Below are 24,606 nucleotides of genomic sequence, written 5' to 3'. Positions count from 1 at the left end.
TTACTTTACTTGAAACATTCCAGACTTGTGTGTTTCGAAATTCGGAAGATTTTCTTAACGGCCGAGTGGTTTGTACGATCGTAATTTGTATTTTAATAAATTGGCCGTTCTGGGCCTCCAGCACGATTCCAGTGATATCATTGACAAAATCCTACAAGTACTAAACCGTAACTTATCGATTATATCAACATCTTTGCATAATAGTAACAAGTTTCTCGCGATAAAGTAAACGAAGTTTTACGAGTAAAGTGCAAGTAATTCCTCTCTGCGCGGATCAACCGCAGGATTTTTGTTCGCTGAAACGATGTATTCAGTGACTCAACGTCTGAGTCATTGGTCTCCCATGGGTTAAAAATGACGGTTTTCACCGGCTATCCCTCCGAAACAACAAGGACCAAAATAAAAAGTAAACTAAGGAGAGAATCTCCAGGAACTTGGCTGGTAGACAAAGGCAGTACGCTCGAAGATATCGAACAATGTCTGGAAGAAAAAGCACGTGGTCGAAGGAGGACGCGGATGGGCCAGCGTGCGTTTGTCGCGCGCAGTCGCATCTGTCGCACCCTTTGCCACATTAAAACACAAGAGACGTCGAGAGGGCCTGGTAGGTGGGCCGACCGTTATTTACATTCCACGTACGATGACGTCAATACTGAAAAAAGGGACCACGAAGAAGGGCCTGCACGAAAGAAGGCGCGCCAACCACTAAGCGTTTCACGTTTGTCTCCGCATCTCGAGGAGACGGCGAGTCTTTTCTCTGGAGCACCCTCCAGAACGTTTTTCAAGGCCGATGACGACGCTGCATACACCGTAGTCGCTAATGCGATTAGCGTGCTTTTACCGTCCCGTCTGAGAGTACACGCGAGCTTGAAACGTTGTCCAGTGGTGTAAAAAGGTACACTCGTCTTCGGGGGACAAAGAAAATACGCGTCGACAAAATCTATAACAGCTAGAATAACCGACTGTTAGGAGGTTTCTGGTTTTATGCTTCGAAACTGTCGATCAAATGTCTGCAACGTTTGCAGGAATAGTTTATATAAAGAGAATGTATTTGCCGAAGTCGTAGTGCCGATAGAATCTTTAATATATAGAATGATCAGCAGAGTATCGACTGATTCTGAATTATTTAAAGTTTCAGCCTGAACGTGATAAGGATTCTATCTTTCAATGTTCGCCAGAGGAAGCTTCGAAGTATGTTTGCGTTACTCGGTTGTGTCGCGTTTTGCACTTTGATCGTGTCTTGTCTATCGACATGCTGTCTATACGATCAGATGTTTACAAAGATATATAAGATCAAACAGTTTGATAAGAGTTCGAAATAATATCAGTGAATCGAAGGAGATACATTTTGGTCACCCATCACCCGCCTTCCTCGTTAACAATTTTTCGAGGTTGTCCAAACACTGTCGTTCAAGTCGGCAGATGTTTCCATATAAAACGATTCGAGACCATGAAACGAGAGTCGTTAGCAGCTTGTCGTGATCGTAAAGTTTCTCAGAAAACGGTCCCAACAGCCGGACGCACTCGTTGGTTGGAGAAGCCAGCTCGATAAAAGAGGCGAACGACAGTGATAGCGAAGTTTCGGTCGACGTAAACGAATATTTCTAGGAACAACTTCCGTGGTGCTATTACGGATAAAACTGGATCGTTTATGAGCGGATAAAAAATACCAACGCAACGCGACGATTCGAAAATCGGATTATAAGTACAGGAATTAGGTTATAGGGTAAACGGTACTTTCTTTCTAAGAGTTGTGTTCGCATCGTGAGAACGCGACGTACCTGACGCGACGTCAGGCGATAATTGATCGGGGCCACTGCGATAATTGTTGCCTATCCTGTGTAATTTATGACAGAACCGTGCATGGTCGTCCAAATAGATTTTGTGTATCGATATTTCCTATCCTATTTTATATTTTACCTGCTCACAGGTGACCATAAATAATATTCCAATTCCAAACAAAGATTCAGTCAGATATCTGGGCATGATTCTGGACAGAAGAATGACATGGAAACGACACATCGTTGATAAATCCAAACAACTTAAATCAAAATTTAAAAAATTCTACTGGTTCATTGGCAGACGTTCCAACTTAAACGTGCAGAGTAAAATAATGCTACATAAGGCCATATTAAAACCTGTTTTGACCTATGGGATCCAACTATGGGGAACAGCAAGTAATTCCAACATAAAAATTCTTCAACGATTCCAAAACTCCAAGATCCTTAATAGATACACCTTAGTATGTTACCAACGAAACAATACATCGCGACCTTAAGATACCCACAGTTAAAGAAGAAATATCCAAATTCAGTAATAGATATAACATAAGAGTTAAGAACCACCAAAACCCACTAGTTACTCAATTACTTGACACGACGGATCAGATCCGCAGGCTAAAAAGACATTACCCTCCAGATTTAAACATTAGATTCAAATAGAATCAAACATACGATAAACACTTATTATCCAAGTTATAGTACCACGCCAGAATAATTTACTTATAATTCTCAATGAGAATTGATTGTAAAATTCTCCCAAATAAATAAAACGAATTTTATATTTTTACCACGTAACGACATAATTATTCTTGATCAACCGTTTCGAGCTTCGAATTCATTCAAACGTCGTGAAAGGGAAAAATTAATAAGGAACATCGATAATTTGTGATTGCAGATCTTAATCATTTCACTGTTTATTGAGACGACGATGTACTGTAACAACTACGCAGCAAAATTGAATATTTATGCTTTGTTACAAAGAAAAATAATAAAATGTTACGAAACCCAACACTTTATGCTTTTTGGCACGACCGTATCGTTTTTTCGATACTCTAATTCGCATTTACAAGTGAAAACAGCCCTCGAACGAAAAGTTTCATTTCAGTAGGGGATGAAAGATTTATTTCACCAAATATTAAACAAGCAAGACCAAGAGCAAAACCTCCGAGGAGATTTCTAACTGCTTACTCGCGTTAAACGTAGCTTTTTTTTTATTTTTACGACACGTTCGCGAGAAACGAACGCATTCTATTTCGCAAGCTGGTTCTGTGATAAGTTGGGTTCCGCGTAATCAAACGAAAGTTGAATGGAGACTTCTGTGTACGTCTTCACGGCACGCTGTTTATAAATGTCAGCCTTAAGCGATGTATGTCAATGCGTGTCACGCGTGGTGGTAAATCAGCCTATAGCTGCGATAGCACAGGCCTGATCGCCCCACATTGGGGAGCCCATAGTCGCCTTTTGTTGGAACAACAAAAACGCAAGACCAGCACCCTCGAATCGGCCAAAATTGTTTCGTTAAATCGGCGACACGCGTTCCGATTCATCGATCGAACCTTTTTGAAACTACATTTCCAACGATATTTAACAATACGGTCCAATGAATGTCGGATAATTTACATAATCAGACTACCTCCGGCTCTAGTTCTCTTCTCCTACAAACAATGAAATCCTATTACCATTCATAAATAAATTCTACGCCGATTTCTGAATCACTGTTTACATTTAACAGTCGAATCTTTGTTGAAAGTGTAGTCTATCGATAAACTCTCCCGAGAATAAATATTGATCCATCTGGCATTATAATAGCGTCTAGCCCATTCTGCTGTAATCGTATGATTCGGATTATATCATTGGAGATTTTGTTTACGATCTACAACTGATAATCCTATAGTTTTCGATGGTATTGACGTTTCGACGATTATAGAACAATCGGAGACTCGAACATCACGAGGGTTCGAACGATCGCGAAAAACAGCCAGACTATTCGAGTATATTCTATCAATTTCGATGATCGTTACTTAACCCGGAATAGCATCTGCTTTCTTACAAGTGCACCTGATAATTATTCAAACGTTTTTATACTTAACTTTATTGCCAGTACGAAATCGAAATAAGAAATCCTTGCTGTTATCGATACATACGATTATTTGTTGCAACAACGTTAACGCGAACAGGTGTAATAGATAAATCACAGCAACGAAATCAATCAAATGCGAGATTGCGCGTAGACACGTTTGCCAGTATTGGTGCACAAATTGGTGCCATTGGTAGAGCTATAGATGCTGTGTAGCATAACTAATCGTCGCTACAGTAGGTAGCATGTGTTCGCGGTAAGCTAGCCTAAGAAAAGAAATAGAGGGGCCGAGGAAAAGAAGGGGACGAAGGCAGAAAGGATTTGTCGGAGGGCAACGACCCATCGGCCTAGTTTTAAAATTCAAAACAAACCTGGTGGCCGGCGTCAATGGTCTAGTGAGCTCGGTTTCCGTGCGAACCATAGTGCGCGTGCGCACGGGCGAGTAAACGACAAAGTTCCTCAACGAGGGAACCCTGCCGCGAGTTCTGTCTTTCTCTCTTTTTCCTTCTCTACATTGGCAATACGAAACGCGCGCGCTTTTTACGAGCTCGTAAATGTTAGCGTTTTCTTTATCTACGCGGCACCGAGAAGTCGTTCGAACGATACGCGTGCGATTGAAAAATCGCCGCGCGATTTAACGAGCGTAGCTGGAACAGCACACGTTGCGCCGATGATCTTTGTTCTCCTTATTTTTTTTCTCGCCTTCCTCTTCCTTTTCATGGAAACGAGAAGAAACACGGTTACGTCGTCTGTCGCTGCCTTCTGTTTCAGAAAATTTATAACGGGCCTTTACGGCGCGCGTAAAAATACACGAGTAACCGTAACGTGTTCGTGTAATTTTTGGCAAGAATTTCGAAGGAAGCCGCGTGTGCACGCGTCATTCGACGATTCGCCGTTCACGTCACGATCGTTCGCTTCAACTTCGCAGTTCTCGAATTTTCGTGTTTCAATCTCGCTCTTGTTTCAACGAATACAAGCGCTTCTAACTCTTGAATAGTATTTACGATTTAATTAAACACAATTCTTCCATGACGTAATGAGAGGCAGCAATTGTGTATACGGTATAAATAAATGTTATGTTAAAAAAATTGAAACGTACTGAGCAGAGATAGAAGACACTCGACTGTTCCTTCATTTTATTGGAAAAAGAGAAGAAAAAAAAGCAAACATAGATTACCGTCTAAACTAACATTTTTATTACGTCTTAACTAATTATTACGTCTGGCAGATTGGAAATTCGAACGAAAATATTACGTGATTTGTCTTTCTCATCTAACGAGTTACAAAGTCTGGTCAAACGCGACAGAGTTATCTATAATTTTCCCTTTCTTTTCAATTCCGGACGTGATTCCTGGGTAGCCGTAATAACTTGGATATCGTCGAAGCAGCCGGTAGCCATAAACCGAAAATAGCGCTATAACTTCGTAAGTTATGACGTCACTGTTTTCATCCGACTCGCAAAGAACGAGCACGTATCCATTCGCGCATCGCGGATTCTTAACGTTGATCACCACTGTGGTCAGTGGTAAGCCGCGTTACTAAATTTTTGTAGCGTGATTGGAATAAGACGAATTTCACAGAAGAAGCGCGCAAATACGATAGAATATCTTACAAAAATTAAACGTTGCCGTGTACCAAGCGTATTTCGATAAAATTATATATACATATATAATATATGAAATTCGCGTGACAGTCAAGGCGTTAAGAAAATTGTAAGAGAATCGGGTCGCGAAGCTTGGAGAACGATAACCCCAAAGAATCATGTACGATACTCATTTCCAAAAATTACTGGTTCGGTTGAAATCATACTGGCCGTTCCCACGTAACGACGGGACGTATTCGCGTTCCTGGAATAGCAGCACGAAACCATCGGTCAACCTGGAATCGTTTCTGTCTCCGAAGAGTTTCCTTTTCACTAATTCATAGAAGGAAGAAAGCCATAGCGTGACGGCGGCGTGCACAACGTTCACAAGCCACTCGAATTTCACCGGCGCGGCGCCCAAATATAAGGTTTCCATCAATCGATGTCGAAACGAAATTATACTTTCTTATACACCTGCACCCTTTTACGCTAATAATTTATCAATAATATTAGCAAAATGACAACTTACAAGTTATAGATTGTTCTAACTTCTTTTATATAATAAGGACATTCGATGAGGATATAGGATATTCTTTTTTCTACTATAGGTACGATGTACATAGGTATCGATTCGAACGCTGGTGAACGATGCCAGAACGACTGTTGGTTAAGTGTGTCGAGTGAGAAATTGGTCGGAAGGGTTAGAGGCGCATCAATTTTTCTACGAGGGTTCATATCCCCGCGAATGGCGGGGGAAAAAAGAATCGATTCACCGGGCAGCAACATTGATTAGCTTCGGGACGACCCGGGCCTCTCGTTTGCTAACGTAGCACTCATTATTGGCCGAAAGCACGGTTACGTACTTTGCTGCGGCTGGTCATTAACGTAACGACTGTTACGTACGCGTTCTGCCGACACACCGTGTGTACCTGTCTGCTTCGCCTTTCAATCCGTTCCCCGTGAAGCCTGATCGATACTGAATACCGTCTGTTCCGTACACAAACCAGCCTCTTTCTATAGGCCGTAGAGCTTCGTTTACGAGCGGAATTTCTTTACCATATCGAAACCAACGTCTCTAGCATGCGTCGATATCGGGAAAGTATCCCGTAGAAATTTCAATAGACCGACGCGTACAGCTTGCTACGAATCGACCCTAATCGGGAAACTTAAATGGTAAACGACTTTGGCGAAAAATAAATTCTACGCTGAATACAGCGTTAAGTGCTGTAAAGGGGTAGAAGAGTATTTCATTCTAGCTTCCAGGGCAGTCTCCGTGAAATTGAAATTACCGCTGGACAAGCAACACTCGTTACTCTCGTTAATACGCGTACGAAGAAAATAAACGAAGAAATAAAAAAAGGTTTAAACCAATATATCTTGTTTGCAAGGAAAATATATAACTTACCGTGGCAAGTATACAAGTGAATTTTATTTAATAAGTCAATTACGAAATAGCCGATTATCCTGTTCCACGCACAGTACCACTTTTCATAAATTTTTTAACATTTCCGTTCGCGTAATTAAACGATTACTATGTCAGTTACAAGTTAATCGTAGTTCGCATAATAAAGAGAAGCAAACAGTTGCAAAGAACAAGAGTACCGCGAAGGAGACGAGAAAAAATGGGAAATGTAACTAGTATTAAAGTCGTGATTGTAAATTTCACGTTTGCAGCCACGTTGCAGACAGGTATACGTCCGTAATTGCTGTTTGTGCAGCGTGGAAATTATGCTTGGCGCGGGGTAGACCGAACTTGGTATCGATTCTCTGAACGAGAATTCGCGAACGTTCTCTCGCGGGCAACGCAACGTGCCGGTGGTAACGGCCGACGGTCGGTCATTGTTCCGCAATTATTGCCCCTATCTAATCGGTGTTAGTAGCTAGAAATGGTCGTCGGCCGATTCCCGATATCTAATCGCGAAAGCTCGCGGCTCGATACGTGGGAGAGAAAGTGATTGCAGCGATTCCTCGTCGCAGCTTGAATGCCGCGGTTTCTGTTCGCAGAAACTCTCCGCCATCCTGTCTGACGCGTTAATTAGGGCTTAATGGTACCTTCTCGTTCGCACAGCAAACGATTATCGCGAACGAGGTCTATCAGTCGCGGCGAACACGTGGCTTACGTAAGTCTGGAAACCACTCGAGAAAAGTAATGCCAGTTCACTGTAAGGAATGTTCCTAGAACATCGACCTGGTCGAATCGCCGAGACAACAAGCTCTGTGAAACGTATGATACTCTCTTTTATCCAGAATTCCGTTAGAAGACCAGATATAGACGTGCGATTCTCTGTTTCGCGTGCTATCGCACTGTTAGAAAGCAGCGAGTAATACATGTACGTAACAACGAAATAACGCTCATTGTCAGATGTGTGAGAATCCTATAAGTGCAGATAAATGTATATAGTGGCTCGTAAAAGTCTCTGTACACCCCATAAAAGAGCGTATTATCCCGAATGTGCTGGTCTACATCGAATCTAATAGAGGAAACTCGAGGTTTCAAACTTCTATGGAACTTTTTACACGACGACACGTTCGTGTCACACGATACAAAAGACGAGATAAGTAACAATAACACCTCGCGAGAAGATCGCAAACTTCGTACCGAGGGTCGAATAGCTCTATCAATAATAAGCGTCGTAAATCGTCGCTGGCCCCACTTCTGACCCCACGGAGAGATCTTAGAAAGCAGTTTGATGGCCGATGTTATCGGTGATCGGCCGACACTTGGCTCTCTCTTTCTCTCTGTTTGTCTGTCTGTCTGTCTTTCGTAGCACGAAGAACACGGTGTTCGGACTATCCAGTTATCGGTCGAATTGTGTATACGAGCGTATCGTAAATCATCGGTGCCGCTAGATAAGATGGAAGATCACGTTTTCGAATTTAGCGGAGATCGAGTCAAGGCTTTGGCTTGCGAGTCGAATTGAGTCGATGGCTTCGAGCTACGCTATATCGTACGGTAATTGCAACCCTTTGACGAAGTTTTATCGAGATCACGTACACTATCCAGTGTCGTAAATTGACACTAAACTTATGTGTTTGACGCTGAAATTAACGTGTGCAGATTGATCCTAGAGATCGATAAGATACGTATTCCTCGGGCAAAGTAGGTCTAGCAAATTCTAGAAGATTTTTCTTTCTGTTAGAGAAAAATCTGCCGTGATTATTTGGAATCTAGCATATCGAAACATCGGAGAAAATTAAAAAATTTTTATCAAAGATAAAAGATACATCAGAGAGAATATTTTAACTAAAAAAGGCAGAAACAGAGAAGATTTGAACTTTTCTCTAACCGCGTAAGAGGCTCGTTACCAAAGAAGCGACCGCGCGTTACGGCCGAATATTTTAATTACCCTCGCTCACGGTGTCTGGATATGAACGTAATTAAATTTACCCGGCGAGGCAAGGTGCACGGACGTTAGCATAAATCCGTTCGCTTAGCAATTAAGGCGACCGTTTTCTTCGGACTGGCGAAACAAATGTGTGCCGTGAATCACCGTTGCGCAATTAGCGTGTACACACCGCGGTTATAGCTGCCGGCACGTACGTGCACGCGAATCTATTCGACAGACAGCTAAAGGATGCGATTTCGTTCAAGAACCGTGCAGAAAAGCACGCGATTCCTTCCATTTGATCGCGAGTAAGATACGGAGCTGTCTGAATTACCAGACTGCGAATGTTTATGCAAATTTACGTTACGAATATGTCCGAGCAAATGGAATTTAGGTAGGAATTTATATCTCACCTTCTAAATGTCGTAACGAGTATGTACTTTCTTTCGCATATTTGTTCTTATTTGTTTCATAAATTTGCGCGTTTGTATATTATGTTAGAATGAGATATACGCTGACTTTGAGTAAAACAGAGATCAGGGAGGAAAAAAATTCAGTGGAAAATTTTTAACGAAGGCACGTGTCTCTTCGAACAGTACGAACCTCAAAAACACACACACACACACTTAGAAACGTGTCCGCGAACCAGTCAGAGTGAGTCGTCCCGTTTGAATCGGATTTTATCCGAGGAGATCCCTGAAAAGAGGTTCGCGGTCAGAGATATCCCGGTTCAGCTGACTGAATAGCGGCAGCGCGTGAGCCTGCAGATGCTCACAAAAGGATCCAGATTGGACACGTATCTTTTCGTGCGACCAGTTTTCAAATAAAACACGTGCACACGTACGGAAGATGCAACAGCAGCATCGACAGAAGCGAGTTGACCGTGGCTTTGTCGCGTGATCGTCGCGGGGATCTCTGTCCGCTTATTTCGAAGCCGGGAGCGCATCGCACGTAACCCAGTTTCGATCTTGGCGAGCGTACCGAAGCCATCGAACCGTCGTTGGCTTTGTTGGAAACTTTGCTCGACGCCTGACAGTTTCTACCATTCGCTGCAGGCAAACTTTACAATCCGACTGAACGTTCTGTAATCCTACGACGCGCTGTCAGATGCCAGAATACGAGAATCGCGATCACCAAGAGATACGTTACACACGACATGACCAAGTTAATAAGGATTTTTCTTTTCAATTTAACCCTGTTAGCGTCTGTAGCAAAATTTCCTTCGTAGAATTGTCGAAGTAGACGAACGTCGAGACGATATACCTATAAATCCTAATAGGAATCATCAACTTTATACATTTACAAATATCTCTCCCTGGAGATTAAAGAAGACGAATCCCCATAATGAAACATCATCTACGTTTAACGGTGACTATTCCACGTAAAAGTTATATCTTTCTGATATATCATGATCGACAAATACGTCCAAATTATCTGACAGTCTTATTCTTATCGCATGACCCACATCGAGACTTTAATCCAACTGCACACGCCCGCCTCAGAATTTTTTATTCCTTACAGACTTACTGTACCTATTCGTTTATCGAAGACAATCCCATATTACTGCAAGCATCGATATCCTTCCTAGGTCATTTACTCGTACCGTTCTCACGTACACGCAGAAACGTACCAGGTTTCCGATGGAAGAACGTGCGAGTCTCTCTCCTCGTCGCGGTCGTTCGGTAACGGCATACGAATGGAACGCTTGTTTCGAAAGTCGATGGACGTTACCGAAAGATAACAGCATGGGTAGATTGCGAATAATACAACGATCTAGGCAGAAATGCACTCATAGATATACGACGGCACAACGACCACGGCGTATCGAGTCGTTGTGTTATCGTTGTGCTGATAGCTGCCACTAGACGCGAGTTACGTAACACTTAGGGTCAACGTATCCACTAGCTTTATGCAATTGCATGTCGGTACGCTATGAATAGCTCTTTGCCTAGCGACGGAAATAAGTCCAGTCTATCATGAACAAATTCTAACCTCAAAAAACTGTATACATTCCGTGGCTCTTTTGCGCGATAACTTATCGGCTAATAATGTCAGTAAATCGATAAGTCGCATATTTTACTTTATACAGACTTCTCTATTTCGATATTATATTATGTTACTGTTGGAATACAACGATATTAATCTTATACAGACACCTACACAGCCATTCGAATAGAACACTTACACAGGTCATACTCACTACTGTATAGAGAGTGGGGTTCAAAATCTTTTAAGGGACCATGGGTCACTACGTACAGTTAGTCTGAGAGTAACTGGCCAACTGTCAACAACCCATAAATTCTTCACCTGCACACTTTGTTAATTACACCATATCACTCACTTATTTATTAAACAGAATTACAGAACCAAATATATTTAAAATATATCACCTAATATTATTTCAACATAAACATTGTGTCTTCCACAGATTATTTATCTTAAATTTAAGATTAAATTCTAACAGTTACTTTTGGAACAACTTGATAATTCTTACGTCAAATGGGATAATCGAATTACTCGTTATTTGGTAAATTTAGTTTTCACATAAGCTAGTACGCCGTAACGCGAACAAAGATTATTCAAAGCGAGTAAATACTTTATTTTTGATCGCTGTTGCCGATCCTATAACATTGGCCATCGTCAAGAACAGCTCGTTTATCGAAGCCTCTTAATTAAACCTGTTTCCGCTACATGCTCGAATAATATATCAATTTCCGTTCATTGCACCGAACTCGTTTATAGTTACACGACTGGCCGCGGAATTGAATCCCGCGAAAAAATTACGAAACTGGATATATCCGTTGTTGTTATATCTCGTTCGCGGAGAACGCGCTCATAAAATGTACGACCGTTGCCGTGACATTTTAATTCTACAAAAGCGTACGAAGATCCCAGAAGGAAAACACGAAAAGTATACTTTTGTCCATGTCTCGCTCTAAACCCGAGTAAGAAGACAACTTTGGTAACGCGAGATTGGTTGACAACGTGTTGAATTTCAAAAGGACTTTCCTATTTTTCCCCAAAAAATACGAAATACGACTCACCGTGGCCTTTCCGCGTAGTCTTCATACGTAAAAGCAAATTCTCGCGATGAAATAAAATAGCGGGATAAATCCTGTGCTAACTTCGTTATCATTCTTCGCTTGTGCGGCTGGCTGTAATCGCAAAAATCAAGAGGCGGTGAGAGAAGCGCGCCGCTGGGACGAGCAAAATTGCGTAATAGCAACTTACCAGGCTATTGTGAATCGCGTTTAACAGAAATTGAATGTGTCGTGGAAAGGTTTCGTCTTGAAGCGCACCGCACGACAATGGTGTACGGTCCTTGTTCTCTTTGCACGCGGGATTCATAAATCACGAACATCGTATTTCTCTAACGATTCATCGTGTTATACCCGCTAGTATCCATTAGTAGAACGCGAACGTTTATGCGTGTTAAATATACAAAAAGATATGATATTTGTGCGTAAAAAGTATGCAAATATATGGGCACGAGAAACATAGAGAATATGTGAGCAATATGGTTGATATTAATTTAATATATCTAATACTATCTACGATATTTAATAATAGATATTTAACTGTACTTTTGCAATTATTCTGGCATAATTGGGGCTATAATAATGGTTATAATAAATTGCAAACGCTTTGTATAAATTTACAATTGTTATCTGATTTTCAAAGTTTTTCAAATTAGTCGAAATGTACGTTATGTTATTGGCATTAGCATTTTACACAGTTCCGATGAATTATATCAATTTGTTATATAAGTAAATAACGTAATACGTTCCTGCATAGGTTCTTTAACATAAATATGCAAAGCATATGCAAAGATGTAAAATAAAAAACATGTTTTTATAATCTTCTGTGTCGCGTGACAAATTTTTATCAAGGTTTCATTTCCCTACTAGTGCTGTGTAAAAACATGCATTTGCATGAACATCCGTAGTCTGCCCATTAAGCTACGGTTACAGTGGATGCGTGTTCTGACGAGTTGTTCTTTCATGAATGGAAAAATTGAACGTATGCCTGCTATCTGTTTCACCTATGAAATATTATAACGAGTACTGTATTTTGGATATTTTATACCAATATTTATGTATATTTCCGCGTGCATACGTTATTATTTTTTGCAATTTTCAAGTTTGCACGAAAATTTGCAATACACTCATAAGAATTTGTATACTTGGTAAAAACACGACCAATGTAATCATAGCTTTACACGTATTCTGGTAGTCAATGAGATTACGAATTGCAGCGTTCTATCAAGCACAGTGGAAACTCGCGTTGAAAATTGCATTTTCGCGCGAATAACGAAATTTTCTAGGTAAACTCAGAAAACAAGGCATCTCGTGGAACATTTGTAACTGCCTACTAACGGCAAACTAATTGTCTGCATGGACCAACTTGAATTATGGAATGAAATTAATTATCGCGTAACCCTTGATATTTAGGAGCCCAAAGTCGAGAACCGTCCTCTGGCCACGTTTATTCAGACAGGGCGTGGTTGATCACAGATGGAAGAGAAACGTACGGAAAGCATTTGTTTCCGATCAAATTATTCTTATTTTAAGTATTGAAAAAAATTATGTAAGCCACGTATCGACTACCGCCGTCCATTTTTAGACAAACTGGCGAAAAAATAATTTCATTCTCTCAAAGAGAAGTTTCTCGCACCAGTATCTCGAGCCTGAATTCGCGGAACCTAAAGGGGCGCGTTTACTATTCGAGCTAGCGGCGCAGGAAAGGCACGAAGGGTGCGTAACAAGTCCGAGAAACGGGGTGAACCAGCGGAATTCGAGAGTGGAGATATCGGCAAGGATGCGTTGGTAGTTCGAACTTATTCGTCCACGCTCTATAATTTTCGATTCTGACAAGACAAGGACGGATCCAGACGGAGGCGCCGTGCCGGCTCCATCGAGAACACGTTCATTCCTCGTACAGGAACAACGAGCAGCGACGCGTGACGTGGTGGTAGTGAATTTTACGTGGCTAGAAACTTTATGAGCGAATACAGACTACGACTGCAGAGGGAGAGAACGAGTATGCAACGAGCATGCGCAGCTTGAAACCGAAAGTGCACGCCCACCCGGGCAATGCCGCCCCTGAACCTAGACCTACACCCCCGCTTTCCAGCACCCCACGGTCAACCTGGTGCCCCCAACCTTCAAAACCCCAGCCACCGCGCGAACAGCCGCCACCACCTCCACCCGTTCACCTAGCGCCGCATGAAACTCTCTGCGTGTGTATGTGTGTGTGCACCCGGGACTTTGAATCTTTGCCCGTGCCAGCGAGTCACCCTTTCGTACCATCGCGCTCTTCTATACTCGTACCGCTACACGTATTTACAAAGAACGAATACGTACGCTGACTCGTGCAAGAATTTGAACAGTTACTCATAGAAATATTTTATGTTCATATCCTCTATTATAAAACATTTTAGAGGCCCCGCTGCCTTGATTATATGGATAAAATTGTCCTACCAAGTGAATATACTCTACTTTGCGCTTAAAGAAACATGACATAGTCGAATAAGCTAATAGATTTTTTGAAGTCTGGTAATGTTTTGTAAGAAACAAACGATATCAGTTTAATTTTAACCTTGGCTATAAATTAATTAACGATAATCTAGATATATAAATAATGTTGTTGGCATTTTTTAAATGTTCAAGCGAATGATACGAAGCGCACTGAATTGCAAAACAGAAACCTACAGTATCGTTTCTATTTCATTGTTGTTTCTTTGCCAACGAGTAATAGACGTCTACACGGCGACTTTAAGCTAGTTAAGGAAGGCACCGGAGTCGACGAGGAAATTATTAATCTTCGTTACTCCTTTCTCGGAAGAAAGGAAAGGCGACACAATGCCAGGGGGCTGGTTCGTTTTCGAACAAAAGGAATTTTTCTTCCGTCCAATTGTCTCTGCCTTAGTTCCGTTCCTATCCCCTTCACGCGCGCCGTTCGAATTTTTTAATCGGGCACCCTGGCACTCCTCGAGCGCGCGAACCCAAAGGGATAGGCCGTGTTCCTTTCAGTGACATCTGGTTCTCCCTGCATCCGAAAGACCCCCTCAAACGAGTCGTATACCAGCTAAAGCCTCATTCACGGTCACCGTCCTAGAAACCCGAAACGATCAAAACAACTTTTTCATGCGGGGTCCTCTCGAGGATGCTGGATTATCCTTTTTCGGATGCCTCGACCTCGTGTTACCGGGGTGGCACCCCCCTCGGTTATGGTCCCCCGTTTACCCTACGCAGTTTGCGTAAAGCCATGGCGAAATTCAACCACCGACTGACCTGGATTCCCCGTTATTCTATGCCCCTTACCACCGCGCTACAATATTTACACGGTTTCCGTCTAAATAGCGGAAATGCATTGTCACAAACGAACTGAATTCACCTCTCTGGTATCGTGTGAATATTTATGTATGCTCTCGAGATTCACAGAAGAAAAGACGTCGTAATTCTTCCTGCTTTAGAATTACGCTTTATTTAATGCCACGGCTGAGTGTTCGTCACGTGAGAATAGTCGTAAAACATCGGCCTGTCCTCCTCGTCACGCTCATGGAATGTTTCGACAAAAAAAAAAAGAAACGAAGTAAAGAAACGAAACGATCTTTTGTATCTGCTGTGTTTACCTCGAAGGTCGTGCTAACGGACTTCGTAATCATTTTGATGAACTACTATATCCGTAACACATATATCTCTACGCAGATAATTAGTAATTTGTGAAAACAATCGTACTGCATTCTTTGCTAAATTATTGATAAGCCTATGACTAATAAAAATTAAATTACGCATCTTTCGAACATTGATTGATACGAGTACGGTAGCGTGGAGCTGCATTTAAGGATTGCTTGACGTTATTTTGATCAACACGCGTTATTTATGGCTCATGTCGTTAGAGAATTGGGAGTCTCACGTTTCGTAACAGCTTTACGATCGCCGATAAAATTATGCAACGTAATCTAATACGTATCTCGTTTCGCTGGTGTCCCAGGAGCCAGCTCGCTGCCGCGTGCTTTTCGCTCACACGAGCACACGCGAGCTGACAGCCGGGCAAAATCGACTCTTTGTTATTGTGTTCCAGATAGAGTGTGTTCCTCTCTTGACGTGACGTCGATGCCCGTGGGAATGCTCGAAAAATTACGACAAAATTTCCTACATCCCATCGATGGCATCGAGGTCATGATTTGTCAGCACTCGATAATATTTATGTGAACGATTGATGTATATATTACCAAATTTATTATTTTGTAATAACATCACGTTTACGTATTAACGTTACGTTTATTTACGCAAAACTTTGTGCTACTTTTGTAATTTGAAACTCTAGAAATCTAGGTAAATAATAATTTGTACCGCTAATTTACGAGAATATCGTGGCATACTAATAATGATCCAATCGAGTTTGTATTTAAATTTTATACTTCCTTCAATTGTTACGATTTACCGCAATTGGAACGATTTCACGTTACGAATCCACTACAACTGTTTACATTATCTAAAGAAAAAAAAAACAAATTAAGACCTCGGGAGGCTTTGGATTCGAATTTCGCGAATCTAGAAATCACGTTGCCATCCATCTCTAGTTAATATCAATATCAGGAACTTTCGACCGCGGCGGCGATCTTTCCCAGGAGACACGTGTGCGTAGGTGTCGATAATCGCTCGCAATATGCGTGCACACGCAAACACGTGCACGTGGGTGATAAAAATTCGCAGCCGTTGGCATTCTCGATAACTGTGCCTCTCCTCTTTCTTTCTTTTCTCTTTATTTCTCGCCTGTGACCAATATACTTTTTTGTAGGAACCGCGACGTCGTCGATAAAAGGGAACCGGGCAGAAAGTTCGGTAACCACGTAGAGAAGCGGGGCAACGATTTACGCCACGGATTTTTCATACGGTTTATTTTTGTACCGATGAATTCTTATTTCGCCCACCAACGACTGAAATCTCTGCCATTAATGACCTTCGTTGTAGATAAGCGGGACGCATACGATAAGAAGCGAGCGCAACACACTTGCCTGTTATGTATCTGTGCGTTGTTTGTGCAATTCGCTTGTCAAGAATTTCGATAAACACCGTGAGAGTGAGACAGAAAGCAACAGAATAAATCGCGGGCAACGATATAGATACTGGGGGCTGGGATTTATTTATCAATAAACGCATTCACGATATTTTCAGATCGCGGACAGAACGAAGTAAACATAATGCTGTTTTCGTGCTGGTCGAAAGATGGCTTCGATGCGCTCTCGACGTTCGTTACGAACATCCAAGCGATTTCTCTCGTTACACGTAATAATCTTGAATCTTAGAGTGGTTCCAATAAGTATGGAAGTATATATGTATTTACTTACCAGCTGCGGACTACGTATTCACGTCATCGCGTCACAAGTCCAGAATAGCGTTTCGATTTCAAATAAATTTCGTCGTGTGACTGCATTCTTTCTCGAACAGTTGGTACGACTGCGACATTGAAAATGACGCTGAAAATAAAACTAAATGTCAGATATGTTACAAAGACGGGACGACCGCGACCTTGGTTAAATTTAAAGATTGTCGAATTAACCTCTAAGCTTGCTTACATACCTATTGCGGGATCATTGTCCACGAATTTTTATTCTCACGAACAGTACACACGAGTTCACGTCCACGTATATTCGAAAGAGATTCGCGATCGCGTCAGGAACGAACATTACGCTCGATGTGTCATCGAAATTTATGACGAGTACGATATTAAGGCGCGAACAGCGTAAAAAAACTCGCGTCGCGAAAATACGGCGCGTACAGAAGAGGTTAAGTTCGCGACGCAAAAAGAACCGCGACCGTTCTCTCTAGAATTTCGATGTAATATATCCAAGGGCCAGCGGCGTAAATATTTACACCTCGTGAAACGCATACGGTTGTGTTTCATACCGGTGATCCCTGGAAGCGAGAGTACACACGAGAGAAGTTACATTCGGGAAAAACAGAGTGTAGCGAGCATGTATACACTGTCACCAGAGCAGCGTATTTACTGACCGCAAGAATACGCGACATATAACGCTTCGAAGGGAATTCGTGCTCGGTTTTTAGAATGTTTCGTGTCCTTGTTCGAAATTGTATATAGGACTACAAGTAAATACTTGGACGTACCTCTACGACAACTAGAATACGCGCAAAATATTGTACATCCGCTTATCATTGGCATGCGACCATACGTCTCGAGTTGAGTCATTGCTAATTAGAAATAGAGACGTGGAATCGGGCACGTACACTCACTGTATTACGTATTACGCTGCCAACTACTACCTCAAAACGATAGAGAGACTCACGAAAATTTTGAACGATGTATCGTGTATATAATCGAACATCGAAAAGGTTTTCCACGTGATACGGGGTACGAGATTGAGACGTTTCCGTGGACATCAGCCAGTACGAAGCATCGAAGCATAAAGAAATAGGCAAGAGATCAGTTTTCTTCGTGCCAATCCACGAACGCCATTTCTGACTGCGTTAATTCAACTCTGTCTCTGGGTGTTTCCTTCCGAGTCGTTCAACCCGCTTTCCCTTCGCAACGAGATTCGGGATCCGGTAGAAGTGAATTTTCAATTTACAGAGCATTATCTCGTTACGATTTCTGCGTAAGTTCGAGAGATACGTCGACTCGCGATAGTATTCGTGGCGCAAACACGTCCCCTTGCACGTACGCGCACACCCGTATCCAGGATTACATATTCGTAGGCCTCCTCGCCGGCTTCGAAAAGTAAAACGCGCGCTCGTGTTGCAGCGCCGGCTGCGAGTGCGAGAAAGACAGACGTATAAGTAGGAGAAGGACAGAAATATAGAGAGGTAGCGTGCGCCCGTCGGAGGGACGACAACGGCGCGCATCGATTGGCGCGCTAGCCGTGACCCCCACCATGCTTTCGCTTTCACCCAATGGGGCCTCACTTTCGCGCTCGCCCGCGCGCCGAGCCGCGGCAGCCGGCACGCTGTCGTCGCCGGCGCTCAGTGACTGGTGCACCCTACGTGCGAGCAAGTGTTTTTCGTCGTGGACTCTCCGTGTGGCACGAGAGAAAAAGAAAAGAGAAGGAAGCGGAGCCTCGGTGTGCCTCGTGTAGGTTTTGTTGGATCCGTTGTGTCGTCGTCGTCGTCGTCGTCGTCTCTTTCGTTTGAGCGAACCGGGGAACGCGTCACGGAACTTCGATCGAAAATTGCGTTCCACGCTGCGCGCGCTCTGCGCCGGTGACCCTGACATTCGACGGACGAGAGCGAACCGACACATTTGCCCGACAGTGCCGGTTAGAGAATCATCTTTCGTACGATATCGTTGGACACCGAGTATCCGAGGCCTTCGTCGACAATATACGCAGTTTCGAGTACGAACAGTCATCGAGAAACTTAGACTTTGTCGAAACTACCGCGACGTGGCGTCGCGGAACCACGCTGACCTTGACTTTGTTGCACGAAACACATTGCGACGCCACGACCGAAAGACAGATTCTTTTCGAAACCGAGTCGCGCTCGTTGCTTACAGTGATATTTCTTGTAATCGTGCTTGGAGTGACCATTACTTCTTTTTTTCACAAATTCTCCGTGTCGAGAGGAAAGAACATCAGCGAATGACACTTAGTTCCAGCTTGTGTTCGTTCTGTCCCTGATCACCGATCGAACCAGCGCGATTTTTCTCGTTGTGGTGCGCGCCTTTTTTTCTTTCAGTACCAGATACATCCGCTGCGTGTCTCTGCAATTTACTGCGCGCCACTTGGCAAACCATCAAGAAGCCACTCATTGAATGGATGTGCGTGTGACGACGCAACCGAGACGCGGGAAATGCGTGAAGATGAAAGAATAGAATAACCGAGGGGTAACGTGAAAGAAACGAAGTTGTATAACGCTTAGCCGTGCAGAAGTTTACCTCTGATTAGCTATTTGGTCTACGACCGGAGTGTCACTTACCTAGTTTCCCTAGAATCGAGAAAACACGATACGAAGCATCGGTTTGTGGTTCACAACGGTGTACAACGAGTTGGAAGAGACGGGCCGGTTCGTAAGGGCGGGTTTGACATCGATCCGTGAGGAGGAAGTGATGGCACCGCGGCGTCACGCGAACGGCCACGCTGGTGTACTGATGGAGAACGGCGGTGGAGGAGCCGGTGGCGGTGGTATAAACGACACGATGGAGAACAACCTGCTAACACAGAATCAGACGACCCGTTGCTGCACGCCTACCGGCGAGTGCCTCCGGGGTGACGCTTTAATTCGCTTAAACGCTCTACACGACGCGGTCAAGGTGATGTGCAACAACGATAACTGCCCGATCGGTCAGTTCATGCATCGCGAGTGTTTCGACGCCTGGGAGCAAACCGTGCTTACGTATTTGAAGAGTTGCGGACGCGCCCGTAGTTGGTCCGAGCGACAGCGCCATCAGAATCTTTGGACGAAAAAGGGTTACGATCTGGCCTTTAAAGCGTGCGGCTGTCGTTGCGGACGTGGACATCTGAAGAAAGATCTCGATTGGATGCCACCGGGAACTGGGAACGTTACTGGAAACAGGCAAGACGAGAACGAGGCGAAGAAGAAGAAACGACGCAATCGTCAGAATACCAGACCTACTTTAGCCGTTTCGGCTGGACCGCCGAGCCACGGCAATCACGTTTCGACGAATGGTCGCGGTCCAACCGAGGCACAGTTGATCGAATCCGGCCGTGGAAGGGCTGGCTCGCTCTCGTCCAGCACTGGTTCCAGCTCACCACCGGCCACCAGCGAACCCAGCGTTAGCCCCCTTCATCAGCCCCAGGTCATTATGAAGAAGAAGAGCAAGGTTGATTTCTTCAGTGATCGAGCTCGGTGAGTTTTTAACCTTTTTCTGCTTTCTTTTTTATTACTTATCTTCTTCTTATCTTCTTCTGATCTTTTATTTTTTTGTGCTGTATAAAGTACTAAATCGAACCTACATTGATACAGCTCTCTTTATCGGTTTATTTACAATCTGATTCTTAAAACAGGGTAATTAATATTATCTTGTGCAATTAAGCTGGATATGCATATGATATATGGTCATTCGTAAAAGTTGTTGTACATCTTATAAAAAGTTATTATTACTCAGACGACTTCAATTTGTAAAGTCGATCAACGTGGTTTCCGAAAGACACATCGTACGCGTAATTCGATAACGACGATCGAAACAAGTTGTTTTTTTAGGAAAATCAGAACAATTCGCGTGAGATGAAATTTCATCTACGATAGGATTCAAAGCTTAATTTCCATATTTGTATGCATATCCAAGCTTAATGTCCAAATTTGAAACGCATAACCCACGTATACGCAAATCGTAACGTACAATTTGTTTGTCACGTTGAACGTCACTGAAGTAGAAAATTAATATCCTGCTTACGCGATGCGAGATGAAGATAGGCGAAAAGTTTTTTAAGTCGGTGGTGACCCTTTGCAATTACGTGAATTTACGCGGCAGAAATTAACCGAGGTTTTTTGAATTAAAAGTGGAAGGGGGAAAAAATGGTTGGCTTGTTACAAACAATAATTGGCCCGGCGGTCACGATACCGATGGCTTCCTGTGAGGTCCACAACGTGTAAGAATACAATTATCGCGATCCCTTATCAAAGTGGTCACGTTTCTCTCCCACGCAAGCTCTTCTGGCCTCGCTGGTTTACTTTCAGTGACGTCGATAAGAGGAACGTTTCTTTCGAATCGCAGGCTTAATATGTAGTCGCTACTAGTTACTCGTTCTCTCCTTCGCGTCATTTTCATCCCACGCCATTAGTCATTTGGTTAAATTGGCAAGGTAACTTCGATAGAACTATCACGCGGAATATATGTTGATACTCGAGCGAACCGAAAAATTTGAGTGACCTTGACACACTTAATCAGGATATCTCAACCTATATACTGTATTTGATTTTTTTCCACTATAAAGAAGTTTCTTTTAATCTTTGCTAAAAGAAATTCATTATTCTTCAATTAATTGCACAGTTTTTAATACGCAAGGATAGTCTTAAGAATATCCGATTGCTTACGCATAATTTAGCATATCTTATCGACAATTACGAAACAGTAAAAACGAATATTTAGAAATAATCTAATCCCGATAAATATTTATCACTAATACACTAATAGGTCAGTAGTTTGAAAATAAGTTAGGTTCCTACAATGAAAAACAACTATGCTTTATAAATTGAACGTAAAATACTCAGATGACCGGATAATTTTCTGACCAAACTGTACGAATCATTTACAGTGGACAACCTGATAAATTAAAAAGTAGAAAGAAACGATACGGAGAAATGTTGCAAGCGCGATTTTGAAAAATTCGTCTTAGAATTTTGCGACTGTCTATTCCTACTACGAAGAAGAATAAATTTGAACGGTAGGTTAATCTCACAGTGGAAAAGTATACAATGATGTTCGCCTATGCGTATATATTTGAATATCGTGGCATTAAGATTAAACCGGAAGGTCGTATATGTATCTCTAGTTTCCTCTTATGATTCTCATACCTTGGAAGCAAGACAAAAATGATAAACGCGAGGGTAAGAAGGGCGAAGGATTTCGAAGGATTTTCGATATAGAGCTTTTGTCACGCCCTTGAATGTGTCGTGTTAAAGTTCAGCCTCGCGAGAAGCAGCGCGGGGACGATGGAATCGCGTATTTCAGGGGGTTAAAACGTACGAACGTATTCCGTATGGAAAGCACACGCTTCCGTCGTTCCTCCTTTTATAGCGCGATTTCGAAGCTCGTATAAAAAACGCGGCCGGGAATATTTTCATCTCTTGGGCGTTGGAGTTGTTTCGCGTTTGCGGCGTATATATATACGGCTATAAATAATCGCTGTGGAGAAAGGAGAGATAGAGAAAGAGAGAGAGAAAGAACGGTGTTTCGCGAAATACTTTGGTCGAAGGAGCCAGATGGTGGCCAAATGACGGGAAAAGCGGTCTCTCTTGTGCTTCAGAAACCGATAGAAAGAAGAAAACGCACGGAATCTTTGCGAAGTGAAAGGAAGGGTGTCGGATCGAGAAATATAACGCGTATCGGCGACGTTTTCGGTAGGTTCGTTCGAGCGTACAATACCGGCGGCTCTTCGCAAACATGCGATATATTCGGCTACGCAGAAGTTCATGGATGAATTGAGCTGGTAATTCGATCCTCGCTCGCATCTTTGAAAGGACCGGCCGATGATCTAAATCGTAGATAGCCTACTATGCCTCCAGGCGTTTCTTCTCAGGCGACGTTACACTCCCTTTGTCGCTGCCGGTCTTTTAAGAAATCGTAAACACAATGTTCAATCGGTCTTTTTATCCGCGATCTTTCGATATTCAAACTTTCAGAGATATTTATTCGAATTGGAACGTTGGGCGAAACGTTAAAAATCAAACGAGCCGTGTGCACGATCGAGAAAGTCTTTTTATGTTACTGCACTATTCTACCGACGAAACTGTCGCGTTCTTATTTCCATCGAATATATTCGTTTCTGTTACGTCTTCGCACGTAAGAGTAGATACGGTAATAGCACAGAGCGAAACTCACGAAGCACAGCGCTATATATTTCAGTGATAATAGGTTTTTCATAGATTACACGATACAACGACTTTCACGAATTGTTTTACTACATCGACAAAAGCAAATTGAGCCCGTACAAACCGATGCATTCTTAGGAAACTACTAAACCAGCGCGAAAACAGGGGGATTGAGAACGAAAGAGAGCAAGAAATCAATCGTCCAAGTCGCATATCGTGGCGAGGAAAGTGTTTCTAGACGCGCGTATCTTAAGATATGAATGAACGCGGAGGCCTGTTTTCGCGGACGCGTAAGTCGTTGGAGTATGGATTCTATGGGCGTACGGTTATAGGTTGTCTTTTAGAGTTCTCCTGGCGAAGAGAGCAAGGAGAAGAAAAGTGGCAAACAGAGACGATTACGAGGATGCCCCACCCATAGTACGCACACTGGGTATATCCTATATTTAGATCCAGTCTTGGAACTTGTCCTATTTCTGTTTATTTTCCACCGGGTTCGATGGGTAGTCCTCGCTGAAATCTCTTTTCGCTAAACACATCGTACGATGTATGTATCTATCTCTGTATTCATCGGTTACGCGATTCTTTATTTTGACTGGATCCCGTTGACGGCGTTGGATTCGTATCTGGAAACTTTTCTCTTTAATCTTCGTCGTCAACCAGCGAGCATGACGTTTAATAATTCCTCGTACTTTCTCCGTTTTCGACAATTTCTACATCGTGCACGAAACCGTGCTTAACGTAAATTGTTGCAACGGTTCACGGTACGGACACTCGGCAATCTGATAAGCCCTTTATCTTGGTGTTTCTCCAAGGTGCAAATTATTTATTTTCCTTGTTATCGACGCGAAATCTCACTTGGTTCCATCAAGGTGTACACAAGGAGCGAGTCCTGAAATTCGTGCATCGTTGGATCCAGGCCTCCCATCACCTTTATCGTGATCGAACCAAGCAACAGGGAGGCGACTATCTCCTTTTTCGTTTCGAACGCGCCGATGCGAATCGCACTGGCAGATATTTCGCAGTTCGTGGTTCACGCGCAGTGAAATGCACCGGTCGACTTGCGGCTCTTCCTCCCCTTTCTCCCTCTCTTTGCTTTCTCACCCATAGATGTACATGTAAGGTGGAAATATGCAGAGTGTTTTAAAAAATTGGACCAAACTTCGGGAGCGTTGTAATAGAGGGATGAGTTGGAGTTTTATTCGTGTCAGAATTTCAAAAAGAAACGATTATGTTAAGCGTAGAATATCCAAATTGTGTCTGCCGGAAGAGAAAGAAAGACCGCTACGTATTCCTCAAGTTTGATACGAACTTTTTGAAACACCCTGTATAT

At 42.8% G+C, this 24,606-nt stretch overlaps 1 protein-coding gene and 1 long non-coding RNA gene across 5 annotated transcripts in view; one reads left to right on the top strand and one right to left on the bottom strand.

Moving 5' to 3' along the window:
* The window catches only part of LOC138184054 (uncharacterized), a 138,856-nt gene extending 120,322 nt beyond the window's left edge, over positions 1-18,534 (bottom strand). Inside the window, exons 1-2 of one of the 3 annotated variants that reach the window (XR_011174228.1) lie at positions 17,352-18,534; positions 17,116-17,248 (exon numbers count right to left, since the gene is read on the bottom strand). This is a non-coding gene — a long non-coding RNA (uncharacterized LOC138184054). The remainder of the gene's footprint in view (positions 1-17,115; positions 17,249-17,351) is intronic. The other 2 variants (XR_011174227.1, XR_011174226.1) reach the window with 2 other exon arrangements.
* Positions 18,535-18,715: 181 nt separating this feature from the next.
* The window catches only part of heca (hdc homolog, cell cycle regulator), a 166,725-nt gene continuing 160,834 nt past the window's right edge, over positions 18,716-24,606 (top strand). For both annotated transcript variants that reach the window (XR_011174224.1, XM_069121678.1), the window contains exon 1: positions 18,716-20,591. Coding sequence is in view for 1 of the 2 variants with exons in the window: in XM_069121678.1 (XP_068977779.1) it covers positions 19,831-20,591 (761 nt within the window). In the remaining variant the exon portion in view is untranslated. The remainder of the gene's footprint in view (positions 20,592-24,606) is intronic.

Source organism: Bombus flavifrons, chromosome 10 (assembly GCF_040668555.2).
Source record: "Bombus flavifrons isolate JBK064 chromosome 10, iyBomFlav1_principal, whole genome shotgun sequence".
In the NCBI taxonomy this organism is placed as follows: domain Eukaryota; kingdom Metazoa; phylum Arthropoda; class Insecta; order Hymenoptera; family Apidae; genus Bombus; species Bombus flavifrons.
The sequence above is the reverse complement of the archived record's forward strand: the minus strand, read 5'-3'. Positions and strand labels throughout refer to the sequence as shown.